The 16436-nt window shown below is 38.9% G+C and overlaps 1 protein-coding gene across 10 annotated transcripts in view; it reads right to left on the bottom strand.

The window, feature by feature from the left end:
- Positions 1–16436, bottom strand: part of LOC137286175 (receptor-type tyrosine-protein phosphatase H-like) — a 298258-nt gene that overhangs the window by 45380 nt on the left and 236442 nt on the right. For 2 of the 10 annotated variants that reach the window (XM_067817864.1, XM_067817865.1), the window contains exons 3-7: positions 12296–12427; positions 9283–9414; positions 5938–6090; positions 4374–4658; positions 3139–3291 (exon numbers count right to left, since the gene is read on the bottom strand). The exons of 4 other annotated variants lie outside the window; for them this stretch is intronic. In XM_067817864.1, coding sequence (XP_067673965.1) covers positions 3139–3291; positions 4374–4658; positions 5938–6090; positions 9283–9414; positions 12296–12427 — 855 coding nt within the window. Of the gene's footprint in view, positions 1–3138; positions 3292–4373; positions 4659–5937; positions 6091–9282; positions 9415–12295; positions 12428–14921; positions 15057–16436 lie in introns of all 10 variants that reach the window. 4 more of the 10 variants (XM_067817869.1, XM_067817871.1, XM_067817870.1 and 1 more) reach the window with 4 other exon arrangements.

Genomic DNA, 16436 nt, shown 5'->3' with positions numbered 1-16436 from the left:
CGAAGGACAGTAAAACAACTAGAATATAACAATTTAAATTAAAACTAGCAAAAAAAGTTAAAACCAATAGCACTATTTGGACAATACAGTGCAAAACAGGTTATAGATCATCAACAACTGAAAGTAGATCACCATACTAAGGTTCATAGGGACTTACAGTATTTTCGCTATCTGCATGAACCCTAGCTAGATTGACACCACCCCTTCTGCTGCTGGCGATTGTTAAAATATTAAGCCAATATTAAAAATACAAATATAATGCGACAAAGCCTGTTTCACGAGGTTAGCCACGATCGGCCTATTCCAAGCATCTGCACCTGGGCACTTACCTAAGGTATTCCCCCGAAATGTAGGATCTTTTTGTTTGAGTGGGTTAGTTAATATTTAACGTCAGATCGGCAATATTTCAGCCATATGGTGACAAAAACATATTTCACATTGAAATGGAACATGTGTATCATAGCCCTGTCGACGAAGGACAGTAAAACAACTAGAATATAACAATTTAAATTAAAACTAGCAAAAAAAGTTAAAACCAATAGCACTATTTGGACAATACAGTGCAAAACAGGTTATAGATCATCAACAACTGAAAGTAGATCACCATACTAAGGTTCATAGGGACTTACAGTATTTTCGCTATCTGCATGAACCCTAGCTAGATTGACACCACCCCTTCTGCTGCTGGCGATTGTTAAAATATTAAGCCAATATTAAAAATACAAATATAATGCGACAAAGCCTGTTTCACGAGGTTAGTCACGATCGGCCTATTCCAAGCAACTGCACCTGGGCACTTACCTAAGGTATTCCCCCGAAATGTAGGATCTTTTTGTTTGAGTGGGTTAGTTAATATTTAACGTCAGATCGACAATATTTCAGCCATATGGTGACGAAAACATATTTCACATTGAAATGGAACATGTGTATCATAGCCCTGTCGACGAAGGACAGTAAAACAACTAGAATATAACAATTTAAATTAAAACTAGCAAAAAAAGTTAAAACCAATAGCACTATTTGGACAATACAGTGCAAAACAGGTTATAGATCATCAACAACTGAAAGTAGATCACCATACTAAGGTTCATAGGGACTTACAGTATTTTCGCTATCTGCATGAACCCTAGCTAGATTGACACCACCCCTTCTGCTGCTGGCGATTGTTAAAATATTAAGCCAATATTAAAAATACAAATATAATGCGACAAAGCCTGTTTCACGAGGTTAGCCACGATCGGCCTATTCCAAGCATCTGCACCTGGGCACTTACCTAAGGTATTCCCCCGAAATGTAGGATCTTTTTGTTTGAGTGGGTTAGTTAATATTTAACGTCAGATCGGCAATATTTCAGCCATATGGTGACGAAAACATATTTCACATTGAAATGGAACATGTGTATCATAACCCTGTCGACGAAGGACAGTAAAACAACTAGAATATAACAATTTAAATTAAAACTAGCAAAAAAAGTTAAAACCAATAGCACTATTTGGACAATACAGTGCAAAACAGGTTATAGATCATCAACAACTGAAAGTAGATCACCATACTAAGGTTCATAGGGACTTACAGTATTTTCGCTATCTGCATGAACCCTAGCTAGATTGACACCACCCCTTCTGCTGCTGGCGATTGTTAAAATATTAAGCCAATATTAAAAATACAAATATACTGCGATTAAAGGTATGTAAATCGACCTGGAATTGTAGTGACTTACTTATCGTCTCAGGAGGACAATAGTTGTGTGTGTGTGTGTGTGTGTGTGTGTGTGTGTGTGTGTGTGTGTGTGTGTGTGTGTGTGTGTGTGTGTGTGACAGCAAGACAATACTGTCCCTACAATTTTGACTACTTGTTGCTTTGAAATAGACTGAAAAATGCATGTGAGAGATTTACAATATTCATGTCATCACTGATACAGGTTAAGTAGAAATGAAACACAAATGTTAATATGTTAAGCTAAACTCCTACAAGTATTATTCTAAACACTGATTACTAGACTTGCTTCGTACATGACAATCACGTTTGACTGGTTGCCGGAACAATGATGGAACATCTTTATGGCATTTTAGATGGTGTAGTGTGTTATTTAAAGTCCTCCAAATAATGTACATGCATTCCTATTTACTTTTATAAAAACTGCAGCGGATAGGACTAAATTGGTGTGAAGCCGTACAGAAAGATATAGTGATCAGATCAGGGAATTTGTAGTATAAATATTTCCATTTGATAACTTGTATCCTATTTAATAGCTGAAAAGAAGTTAGAAGTCAAATTGTGATTGATTTTAGCAAACAATCAAGATTGATTGTATTGCATAAAATATGAACATCTCTCATCAGCCTTCCATACGGAGTCCGCTCATTGTCATTCCCAACCTTCTGTCAAAGAAGGCTCGATGCTATATGATTAAGTTTTTCCGAATACGTGGTGTCATTTCTCACTCTCAGTGATGCGGTATCAAAATACTCTGTGTTTCTGCATTTTATGCCCAGTTAATAGTTGAGATTGAATATACCCTGTCTGTGACGTGAATGGGTAAATGAAAAGTCACCTTACTGGTGCACATTTGTTTCTCACCATTAACATGTTATTGAGTTACATGATATTGTAGTATTACAGTATACAGTGTGACCTCCAAGATCACAAGATCAGAAAATCACATTATTGTTTTCTTTTATGAAAAGCCAGTCTAAGCCTTCGAAAATCGCGCTGATTTTCTTAAGGTTATTTGTAGCTTTAAAATCAAGTTACCCTTAAAGTGCTTAATCTGCTCTAAACCTCTAACTAGGTGTGAGCACTACATAACTTACAGATGTTGCATATATGACGCGTGGTACACTTTGGTGGAATTCTCCCAGTTAGATAATGAATATCTTAGCTGGGAAAGCCAGGTAAATTGATCAACTTCACAATATATATCATATCTTAATTTAACCCTTTAAATAAGAGTATTGACAGTCAAATAGAAACTGGATATTCGTATGATGTGAAAAATACACTAGACGACTTCAAAAACACAAAAGTGTTTACTTTGATCTATTTCTACACCAACACTACATTAGATAAATTACGCTACCACAGGCGGAGGGCATTCTCCATATGTCTGCATCTAGGTAAACGAATTAAGATACTTACTGTCCGTACAAGATGATGCTGATAATGGTTTGTATGTCCCATTCGTACACAAACATCTGCTCTTTGTTGACAGTGTAGTCTGCACACAGTCGATGTTCTGGTCGGAGATGTCGCACTGAGTCCGGACAGTACATTCTCCACCAAAGACTTGCTCTGAAAGTGACGAGTGATATCAATACAGCAGTGATTGAACAACAGCGAATTTGCTATAAAGTAAGTTCCTAACTCACAAAAGTGAGTGCGTTTGGTTTTACCCCGCATTTAGAAATATTCCCGTAATATCACGGCGGGGAACACAGAAACATGCTTCACCTTATCACACATTGTACCCATGAGAGGAATCTAACGAATGTTTTAGGAACCAGGCTACCCCACCGCCCCTCTCTTACAAGAATCTGCGAATGGAATTATTAGACGTGCCAAAATGATCTATGGTAAAGGGTTGCAGAATAGTTGAAAGTGCCTCGCACTAATCTAAATCAAACGATCTAACAGCTATACTGCAGCCGTCAGTGTCATAAACCCAATATAACAGCTATTGAGTGACGTGGCATCCTTTAGCAAACATGCTTCAGCTCTGAGACACAACAACAGTTTAGTAGGGATATAAGGACGGTCACAGGCGAGGTGTAGCCTTGAGGTTAATTCGTTCGATCATCAAGAAGATTACCCTCCATCGATTCCTCACATGGGTACAATGTGTGAGACCCTTTTCTGGACAGTTGTTTGTGCTAATATTGCTGGAACATTTCTGAGAGACCTAAAATCTCACTCACACAGGAAACTGCTACTATTTCACTTCCTCTTATGAGTATTGGCTCTTTCTTTATAGCACTGATATATTCATTGATATGTCTACGAGTCACACTTCACACGAGTCAAAAGCGTTATTGCTATCACAGTTTTGTCACATCGATGTTCAACAGGCAGCTGGATGATGCCCAAGCATACGACAAATACTAGCGATAACAGAAAGCACCATCGGTGCTGTACATGCATAATCACCTGATAACGTCAACTGTGCCTCAGCACTTGCTGACCCCCTATGAACTGCCAGAATTCATACTGAGTTATGATAAATGGTCAAATTGGAGGAGAAGCGATGTTTCCCGACAACTACATGTATTAAGAATTCAAGAAATGACTAATTAACTGACAGGTTGTGAATACAAAATGCTATGTTTTGGTGGGATAAAACTCATGACTGTACGACAGAAATGCATCAAACTTAGTACTTGTTGTAAATGTCTTTGGGTCTGAGGTAATCGTTTGACTCCTGCCGTGCAGTGTGATGATAAGTCCAACTGTGACAGTATATGTTGTTCTTGGAGACAGAGACGTGATGTTGTAGCTCTTCTGGTTTGCAGTAACAGATGCTGGAGACCCTTGAGTTCCTGGAGTCCACGTTACTGAATAACTGGGTGTGTACCCTCCAGTGACATCTGGGTGAGTCCAGTTGGTATCAATATTACCTGTTCCTACATTTGGTGGGTCGTTGATGGTTGGTTTTAGTTCGCTTGCTGAAAATATTCACGATTACATTGATAAGTGAAAGCCAACTAGCATCTTCAATAATTGTCCTCAAAGGGTTTATTGGTTATAAAGGATTAGAAATGTGTGTCTTCGGAAAGTGATACACCTTGGTTTGATTAGTAGTATATCTGAATATAGACACATTCAGATGGATGTCTTGGTAAACCGAGTGACTCATGATATTACATACTCTTGTGTGGATGTAATTAACAACACTTCACTAGTCAAACTATCACCACTTGTACCTCAGTTATAACATATTGCAAATGAAGTCTTTATGCATTAATATTATTGATCAATCTAATTACCAAGAAATGTTAACACATTGAAAATTGGCGTTTGCTTTACTTGTGCAATTGCCATTAATAAACGGTGCTCTCGTGAAGGGAGGTTATTGAGAACAGGTCTGATTTGGGAAAGACGTTCAGGTAGATGCGACTGGGGTACTAAGCAGGCAGTAGAGGTACTGTGTTCCTCCCACATTCCCTGGTATGGAGACTTAACATTGGCGACTCATGATCTCTAGCCTAGTTACACAGTAAGTTTAGAACGATTTCTGTGAAAATCTAGACGTTTTGCTGCACTTTGTTTTATACTGTTTACGATAAATGTATACATCTTATAGTAACGGAATAGCTTATATGCAGCCGATGGAATTTTACATCAACCCAGTCACTTAAATGACAAGGACATGTTGTGCCCCTTCTAACAGAAACGAAATCTTCATGGCGTAACATCAGTGTGGCACATGTGCATGTGTAACTGCATTGAATGTACAACAGTGTGATGAATGACAACGTCTATTGACTTATCAAACACACATATTTGCCAATCAAAGTAAATGTCACGTTGCATGCAAAGTATCAAAGGTCACCTTTTTATGAAAAAGGAAAACTTTTGGGCACGAACCCATTTACGCCATGTCGTTTATTTCGGATGCAATTCCTGTATCTTTGCTCATTCATTTTGTGTTTTACCATCACAACTGTATGTACATTATTTTAGGAAATTTAAGAGTTCTTTCACAACTTATAGCTTGGCATAATGAAGGACCGAAAAGCGACAAAACCGACGTTCTAGTAACATGTTTCGAGGTGGAAAAGTATGGAGAAAATCAGCACACTCAAAACCGATAAAAATAATTTTATATTAACGTCTATGAACCTAATTGAATATATGATATAAACCTGAGATCTGAGTGTACTTCCCTAAGTTTCGTTGACGGAGAAATTCAATGTTACGGAAGAACTAATACTTAACACTTACTTTCAACGCAAGATTGTGGGCTTTTATTAGGCCTATACCATCCATCCTTACAGAGACACTTCTTGTCTGATCCAGCCGGTATACAGTCAATGTTGGTGTCTGAGGTCGTGTTACACTGGGATGTATCAGTACATACATCGCCGAATGCTTGTTCTGAAATGTCCAGTTGCATTCAGCACATTCAATTATGAACTGTCTGCAAAAATCCATGACACAAATAATACAGAACACAGAAATTCAAATTATCATAAACGAGATTTCTATATATTTTCCATGCGCCATAACCTTGCGATAATTCTAATATTTTACAGTATGTATTTACTTTTGGCAACGTTTCACGTTTTGTAACAAACATATTTTTTTCAAATAGTGCTACTTGCTGAGTAATCAAAACCTGTAAGGAAAAAATCAGCTCATCTCCCTATTGATATGTGATACCAAATTCAGCTGTATATGTAAAATCAAATGTATATGTAGTTTTCACATATCTGATGACATGCTCTATTTCAGTTTTAGAGAACCAGTGTATGGTATAAACAATGAAGAGATATTTATAGAGGTAGGTACAAGTAGACAAACCCAAACCCAAACACACACGCACATTCAACACACATGTATCTTGTAAGATGGAAGAATGGTTCAAGAAGAGGGTTGGTACAGGATGCAAGCTTTAAGTCATTTGGATGGGAATAATAGTTCGGCAGGTACAGAACATCGAAGACAATAAGAACGTAGGTATGGCATGTTGGCGAGTTAATTCATGTTAAACCTTCCGTATGCATGCCTCAAATTTCGCCTTACACCACTTGTAGAAGAGCCTTGTGAAGTTTTATATAATTGTATATGGGCTGCTATATCTTCCATGCTTTAAATATCCGCCTTGAAGCACTTGTATAAGTACTTTGTCAGAATATGTGTTACTGTTTATGGTGCATGTTGTACACAGGGCTGACAGCCCACACCATCGTACCGAAATAAAAAACAACTCATGTAACCTTTCATCAATATCGAGGTGTCATCTCACTTGAATTCAAATAGCAACACTATGTCATTATATGTGTTGTGCATATCACTTGAAAATAGACTATTTCTAATAAATGAAGAGTGTAGAAATACCACCATTTGAATTCTAAGCTTCTCATCGTTTTCAACAAATTTACTATATAATATAATGCCCGTATTTTCTCCCTTCTATGCGATGCACATTTGTAATTATCCATTTGTTATGAATCCTTTGACGCAAGTAAGTCGACGTCTATTGAAACCAGTTGTAAACAGCATTTAACATGTTCAGTGACATGTTAGACCCGACTGATTCTATATAAAAGCTAATGCTATCGACATCTGTAGGAAACCGATGCTAAAGGCATAATGAGTGACAATATCGTGATCATATGTTTATGAATCACCATCGAACTGTAACACTTGTCACAAGCACACACGAAGGCCTGACAACTGTCCATCCTAAACAAGACTGTGTTGTAGAGGTCAAAGCAGTAGATTCCATCAGATAATTATTCTCCGCAAGTCAATCATAAAGTTTTCTAAGCTTTTATTCAGGTATGTTAACCTTACGAACGCTCTGTCTGACGCTCTTTCTATTTTGTAGTGAGTGCCAGAAGATACACATAAGCCGAATCCATTACATATTGAATTGTTGTTAGTACACTGTGTAAGGTTTTCACTTCAACTCCGAAATCCACCGATAAAGGATAAAGTGCCTGGGGCTACCGCAGATAGAAAAAATAGTCTTCGTACAAGCAAGGTGGTAAGCAAGGTGATCAGAGACGAGAAATTCAAGGGAACTGGAACACAGATATTATCAAATTTGAGGAGGCTAAAAACGTCTGAAACATTACTCTGAGTGCAGGTGTCGTTGGTTGCGTCATGGTAGTGAGTGCCATCACATGCACATATGCTGGATACATTGCAAATTGCATTTGTGGTAAAACACTGTGTAGTGTTGTCACAGGTACCTCCGTAAACCACTTCTGATATTAAATATGTCCATACAACTCAATATACTTCATTTTTTGTATTTGTTATACACATTCTGACAGATTGATGTACTTCACTGTATATATTCCCTTCGTGTTTGCTGCTCAACCTAGGGCTAACATGTAGTCGAGGTCACTTTTTCTTTCATTTAACAGAGAGAGCTAATAGGCTTTAAAATCATTCTAAGTATCTAGTCATTACTTTTAGAATATAATTTTAAAATATTGTATCTTCAGTAAATACAGTTTTCTGACTAGGATGTCTGAAATGCAGAAAATCCAAACATTAATCCTGAAAACAGAATGTAAAGTAAATACTCCAGTTTGATGATTAGGTATACAGTTCCTGAAAGGGAACGAAAACACACATTAGTTGTTGCGGTAAGGTAACTAAAAGGTATCTAAGCATCCACGAACTATTATGTATGATTACGGACATACCGAAATGTTTTTTACACAGATAGATATATACCTAATTACCAAAGAAGTACCATTGACTACTGACTGCATAAACATTATTCATATATATGCAATAGTCATTCAAAGGGCAGTTCAAGTGTAATTTGGTTATTCTTTAATTCCTTATGTACTAAAATGTTCATCATAACAAATCATTGACAGAACCCCATACGTGTACTTGATATCAAGATGAAAAACTGCATTAATGATGGCCAAATGCATTGGGGATGCTGAGGCATAAGTATACCAAAGACTGCCCCAACTGAATTAGCGTTACGGATTTTTGTTATCGCGCTGTACGCGTAAGAACATTTAATTCCAGATATTTCCGTCGGGAGATGCCCGCTTAAACTAACCATGGCTGTACAACACTTGTACAAACGACTATTAGCAAAACAGTGAAGCATCGCTTCGTTGTAGTGAATGATAAAATCAAAAGAACGGTTTGTGTTACACGAGGTACTGAATGAACATTTGCCAAGAAGGGTGAGTGAGTTAAAGTGTACAGTCACTTTGGCAATATTTCAGTCATATCGTGACTTAAAAGGGTCATATTCAAATAATCAATAAAATACAAATCTTAAAATTCTGCCTGCGAAGGACAGTAAAAGAACTAGAATATCACAGTTAGAGATTTTGAATGCCATTTTGAATGCCATATTTTAAACGTAGTACGGGCAGGTCTAATAACAGAACATTTATATGTATTTACTATGTGCGACGCAGAGACGGATAACGTGCATGGCGCTACTAGTGATAGAAGGAGTATCCTCTATGCGAGCTGGGTGGTAAGCAAGGTGACCAGAGACGGGAATGGCACTGGAACTGGAAGACAGCTGTTTTGAAATCCTAGTTTAAGGAGGCTAAACAGTAAGGTCTGAAACATTACTCTGAGTGCAGGTGTCGTTGGTTGCGTCGTGGTAGTGAGTGTCATCACATGCACATATGGTGGATCCATTACAACTTGCATTTGTGGTAACACACTGAGTACTGTCATCACAGTTACCTCCGTAAACCACTTCTGAAATTAAATATGTGGAAACAATTCAATATACTTCATGCTTTGTATTGGTTATGCATATCACGACAGCCTCACGTACGTAATTCAGATAACTCCGTAAACTACTTCTGAAATTGAATATGTGAATGCAATACTTTATAGATCAAGCTTTGCAGTCTGATGAATGGCATGATAGCTTGATGGAGTTGACAGTTTGATGTCTCTGAGCTCCCTTTGTTGCTGACACTGTATCATATGTTGCTGAGTTGACGTTACCTTTCAACTCACAGAGAGAACTAACTGCATAGGCTTTAAAGTCATTCCAAATAATAAGCCATTACTTTTAAAGGATAAAATGGTAAGTGTAGTATATTCTGTAAATAGGGTTTCTAGAGACAAATGTCTGCAATGTGATACCTAAACACAAACATTAATCATCAAAACACAATGCACACGAATTCTACAAATTCGGTGATTAGATAAACGTACGCAGTTTATCTAATCGAACGACAACATGGGTTAGTCGTTCTATTTAGCTAACTAAAATCGTTTGAAGTTATTGAACACCGAGAATCTATGGTGACTGACGGAACATCTGGAGTCAAATCTATCTGGATCATACTCTTACTACATGCCAAAGAAATACTCTTCACTATTAACTGCATAGACAATTGCTCATGTACATTTAGTTGCAACAGAGGCATTCGGGGTGCCATTCGAGTATACTTTGGTGATTCACTAGTCCCATATTTTCTAAAGCTTTCATCATAACAAATCTTTGACAACATCTCACACATGAACGTGGTATCACGATAAAGACATTAACGTTGTACATAACAACTATTCGTGTTGATAAAAGCGAGGATGGTGCGGTTCAGATATTGAAAAATAGTATAGAGGATGATAGTGCAAATATATGTCACAGATTGCTCACACAGAAATAGCATTACCGACTATTTCTGATTATGCTGTATATGTAATAACATTTCATTCCCGATATATCTTATGGTGAGAGGGCTGCAGAAAATGGCTATTGCAGTACAACAGGTGTACACAAGTACAAGAGGTTGGTAATTCACCTGACGTTCTTAATACAGAGGCCTCTGTAAGCCACCTCTGAAACTGAACATCTAAATACAACACTTTATAGATCATGGTTTGCATTCTGATGACTGTCATGACAGCCTGACGTACTTAACAGTACGTGTTCCCTGAGCTTCGTTTGTTGTTGACACTATGGTTGATATGTTGCTGAGCTGAATTTACCCTTCAACTCACAGAGAAAAATATGTGCACACGCTTTAAGGTTGTTCTAAATGAACTACGAGTCATTACTGGAAAAGGTAATATATATTGTGTACATAAGACTCTCGAGACAAATATCTGAAAAGCGAAAAACCCAAAACAATAACCCCCAAAGCACAATACACAATAATTCTCAAATTCAGTGGTGAGGTAAATGTATGTAGTTTCTAGAATGGAAGGCATCGGTTAGTTGCTGTTCTATCCTAACTAAACACATGTGAAGGCAATGAATAACTACTATCTGTCATGACTGACGTGACATCTGGAGTGAAATCTACCTGCACAACGCTCCTACTAGATAGGAAAGGAGTACCACTCACGATCAACTCCATAAACAATAGTTCATGTACATCTAATTACAATGGGGATATTTAGTGTGCAAATCAAGTATATACTGGTTATGCACTTGTCCCTTGTTCACCTAAACATTCATCATAGCAAAATGATTAACAAAATCACATACTTGGTATTAAGATGGAAAGGGCGGTTTAAGAAAAAAACTAGTGTTGACCTTTTCGGTTCTGACCAATATGGGCCATGATACAGGAAGAATGGATGTTTCGGGTGATGGAAAAATGCAAAATAGGATAACGCTGCAAATGTTCGCCAACGATTGCCCAACTAAACTAAAGTTAGCGACTCTTTCTGATCATGCTGTAAGCCATTGCAGAGTTCCAGTTCATTTCTTATCTCTTATGTCTTGTGAAGGACAGGCCTAGAGAAAGTGGCCATTGCAGTACAGCAGCTATGCAAAAGACAGTTGGTCAAGACTTGTTCCGGTAGTAAAGGCAAATCTAATAATACAGCATACATCTGCATATATTATGTGGTATGCCAAGAAGGATAAAGTGCATGGAATAGTAATAGAAGAAAGAAACAAGGTGGTAAACAAGGTGACATGAGATGGGCGATTCAGTGGAAGTAGAACGTGTGTCTAGTTTGAGGAAGTTAAATATTAAGGTCGGAAACATTACTCTGAGTGCAGGTGTATAGATAGGGACTAGGTAAACGTATACAGTTCCTACAATGGAAAGAAAAATAGTGGTTAGTTGTCCATACAGGTTGTGACCACTAGTGGCTTTAATAAAGCGAGGATGGGCTGGTCCAGATTTTGGTAAACAGTATGGAGGAGTTTGCTGCAAATGTTCATAGAAAACTGCCCAAACTAAATTAGCATCAAATCAAGATCTTGTACCATGCATTTTTTTTTCAAGACGACAGAAGTAACTATGCCCCCATTATCCATCAGTATGTACCATTGCGTTATTAGTCGTTCTGTTTGTTTGAGTATACAGTTCACTTGAAAAACATTATGGTCGCTTTGAAAAATGAACATTTCAATGGACCATTGAATACCCTTTGTTGACATTCACATGATATACTTTGAACGTATTAAAGACTAACATAACATTTATGTGCATTTACTATGAGGCGTGTTAAGAAGGATAAAGTGCTAGGCGCTACCTCTGATAAAGAGAAACACACGTCGTAAAAAAACAAGGTGGCAAGCAAGGTAACCAGAGATGGGCAATTCACTAGACGTGTCTACTATGAAGTATAGTTTGAGGAGGTTAAACACAAACGTCAGAAACATTACTCTGAGCGCAGGCATCACTGGTTGTGTTGTAGTAGTTAGTGTCAGCGCATCCACACATGCCGTTTCCAGTACAAATTGCATTGCTGGTGTTACACTGTGTACTGTTAAAACAGTGAGCTCCGTAAACCACTTCTGAAATTGAACATGTATTTACAGTGCTATATAAATGATGGTTTGCATCATCATGAATATCAGGACAGCCTGATGTACTTAAACAGTGCGTGTTAACTGAGCTCCATGTGTTGCTCACACTATGATTGATACATTGCCGAGTTGAAGAGAGACGTAAGAAATGATGTCTTTAAAGACATTCAGTATCTCTAGTGATTACTTTTAAGATATAAACTGGAAAGTTTAGCATATCATGTAAACAGAGTTTCCCCGAGACAAATGTCTGAAAAGCAATACTTAAAACACAAACATTAATCCACCAAAACAACGATACACAAGAATTCGGTTATTACTTAAAAGTGCGCACGAAAATCAAGGGTTAGTTGTTGACTTAAGCCAACTTAACTCATTTGAGAGTACTAAATAACTAGATCTATCTGACTAGCAATATTTCTGGAGTGACATCTGCCTACATTATGGAATTACGAGATACGAAAGAAGCACCTCTCAATATCAATCGCATAAACAATGGTTCATATATATATATATATATATATATATATATATATATATATATACTGAACATCATTGAAAACGCACCACCCCTAAAATTGTGGATTTCTAAGAGCAGAAGTGAACAATCTATGTAAATTTGTATAGACCAATGTTTGATAAAGAAAAGAAGCTAAAAACAATCAAGCAAAACAGTGAAGATTTAATGCAGCTGACAATGAAATAAAGATGGGGTCAAAATGGAAAGTCAGTAGCGTGTATGACCCCCGTTAGCAGCAACACAAGCTGTGCAACGTCTCCTCATTGAACGGATAAGTCTCTGAATAAAGTCCTGAGGCACTGCATTCCACTCTTGCTGCAAGGCATTGTCGAGTTCCCCAAGGTTGTTGATCTGCGGACGACGTGCGAGGCGTTGGCCGATGTAATCCCACAAGTGTTCGATGGGTGACAAATCTGGTGACAATGCAGGCCAATGAAGTAGAGGAATGTTGTTGTTAGCCAGATACTGTATCGAAACACGTGCAGTGTGGGCTCGTGCATTGTCATGTTGAAATGTGTGCAGCTCTTGATGCTGGTGAAAGAAGGGAACGACGTTGTTCTGAAGAATGTTGTCACGGTAGTAAACGGCATTCACTCTGCCACGACAAACAATCAGAGCGGTTCTGTGGTGATAACTTATCCCCCCCCCCACACCATAATGCTGCCTCCACCCCACCGATCGGTTTGCACAACACAATCCTGATGATAACGTTCACCCCGTCGACGCCATACCCGTAGACGCCCGTCAGCATTTCGCAAGTGAAAACGCGACTCGTCGGAGAACACCACACCATGCCAACGTCGTAACAACCACACACGATGCTGTTCAGCCCATTGTCGGCGTCAGTTAGGATGGGTCCAACGTAAGGGCGTCGACAACGTAACCCTGCCGCACGGAGACGGCGTCGGACGGTGGAAGCGCTGATCAAACCACGTCGACCCTGGACAGCGTTGGCGGTTCTGGCAGCGGGCAAGGTTCGATCCCGAATATGGCGCCGTACAATGTCTCGATCTTGACGAGGGGCGGTAACACGTGCCTGACCTGGGCGTTGCCGGTCCCTGCTGGTTCCTGTTTGTTGGTATCTGTTAGCAAGCCTCAGAATGGTCGAATGATGACACCCAAATCGTCGTGCAATGTTTCTGCTTGAAGCGCCGACCTGCAACATACCCAAGGCCTGTTCTCGTTCCTCTGGTGACAATCTTGGCATGGCGAAAAAACTTTACTTACGAAAGTACTGCGAAAATGAGAACGGTTTTGTGCCGAAGGTCATTTATACCCCTGAACAGCATGCTTTCTGCATGCAATTTGTGCCCTTCGTGTGTGATGTGCATGAATTTTGTTGTTTTCATGTGATGTGTTCGATGATGTGTTCGAACGATCCGTTTTTTACTGTAGAGCGTTATTTACTATCTAGTGTGTTATTATCAAAATTCCCACCATTAATTTTCCATTTCCAAAAGATTCTATTGCCTTATTTCAAAATTTACAGGTGGTGCGTTTTCAATGATGTTCAGTATATATATATATATGTTTCTAATAAATACATCCCGTGTGCAATTCAAGTATTCACTTGTCCTTCATTCACCAAAAACGTGACATGGGGTTTCTACAATACAAGGCAGTTTACCGTTGTGGTACCGTTTTGTGTTCATTTTGCTTGAATATGCACTTTACAGGTCGCTTTAGAAAACAATAATCATTTCAATAAGCGATTAAATACCCTTAATTGTTATTTCGAATGCAAAGGCAAATTTGTCAAGAGAACATTTATCTGCATTTAACATGTAGCATACTAAAATATCTAAAGTGCATGTAGGTAAAGCTGATAAAAGAAATACTCTTCGTACATAGAAGGTGACAAGCAAGGTGGCAAGCTAGGTTACCAGAGGTGGGCAATTCACTAGACGTGTATGCTATCAAGTCTAGTTTGACGAGGTGAAACACTAAGGTGTGAAACATTACTCTGATTGCAAGAGTCAATGGTTGTGTTGTAGTAATAAGTGTCAGCGCATTCACACAATTTTCTGGTTTCAGAACAAATTGCGTTGGTGGTTCTACACTGTCGCATGCCATCACAGTTAGCTCCATATTCCACTTCTGAAACGGAACATATGAATACAATACCATATATAAATCATGTTATGGACTAGTCATGAATATCAAGATAGCCTTTGTGAAATTCAAGAATACTTTGCTTATTCTCTAGTCCCTCATTTCCCACTACTGACAAAACCACGCATGTGTACACGTTATCATGAGGAGGAAGGGGTTGTGTAACAATAAAAGAAACGTTGTCGATAATTCTTGTTGTTACCACTATTGGCGGTGATGCAAGCGAGGATGGGGTGTTATGGAAACCACAACTGAGGAGGAGGATGCCAGTGTCCACCAATTTAAAAATATAAGCAGAACAAATCAAAGTTTAGGCTTTTTAATATTTCATTCCAGACATATCCCGTGATGGAGAGGCCTGCACAGACTGGCCATGGAATTAGAACAAAAGACAAATAAGACAATACAGTCACGAATCGCTTCGCTGTAGCTCAAGGGTTTGCACAATACAGGGTAAGAAGAGGGTATGTATGTAAAGTATATATGTAGAGGGTATGTATCATTATTAGTGTTGTGGGATATTTATATTGCGTATATATCCACGCAACAACACCGACAGAGCCTGCAAGTTAGTCCCAAGGTTTTCTTTTTTACACCCGGTCACAAGTGGGAATCGAGACCGACACCTTTCGCTTACTATCGGCGCCTTAGTCAGCTCTCGCACCATTATACCAATATATCATGAAAGAAGATGATTCTAATACAGAGTTGTTATTGACTGTTAAAAATATCTTAACCAATAAACAGAGTCTTATCTAATCACATGTGAAGATGCACCTTTGAGAACAGCATAAGCCATAGTCAGAAGCATGTGTTGCGTTAGTTAAGAACAAGTATTTCATGCAATTTCACATGATGGGCGTCAAAGTCAGTACTTTGAATGACCACACTGGCAGTAATTTCTACTCGGCACCGCCTCGGCACAGATTGATCACCCTTCCTGCAATGCGGTGGTCAGTTGTGTCTGAGGCGGGTTTGGATGATAACGACAGTCGAGTTCATCCCATAGGTGTTCTATCGGGCTTAGATCTGATGATCGAGAAGGCAGCTGACTAGACTAGAATTGCCAAAGCAGCGGACCCTGACGCGTGCTGTATGTGAAGTAGCGTTGTCATGCTGGAACAACTCCTTCTGTCAGGTCATCGGAGGCATGTGACATGCAGGGATTTCGTTCATGCTCATGATTGGTCGGAATTTTTCTCAAACCAGGGGTCCGTTGTGCAGTCTCCACGGCTGTGACAAGACGCTGGCGCAAGTAAGCAACCCGGATGTAGCGGTCCTAGGCTTGCGCGATAATTCTTGTACATCCGCTTCTCGGGCAATCTTGGGCGGATTTGGTCGGCGGGAAACGATCCCAAATGTGAA

This window comes from Haliotis asinina, chromosome 6 (genome assembly GCF_037392515.1).
Source record: "Haliotis asinina isolate JCU_RB_2024 chromosome 6, JCU_Hal_asi_v2, whole genome shotgun sequence".
Lineage (NCBI taxonomy): Eukaryota > Metazoa > Mollusca > Gastropoda > Lepetellida > Haliotidae > Haliotis > Haliotis asinina.
This window is presented reverse-complemented; position numbering and strand designations above follow the sequence as displayed.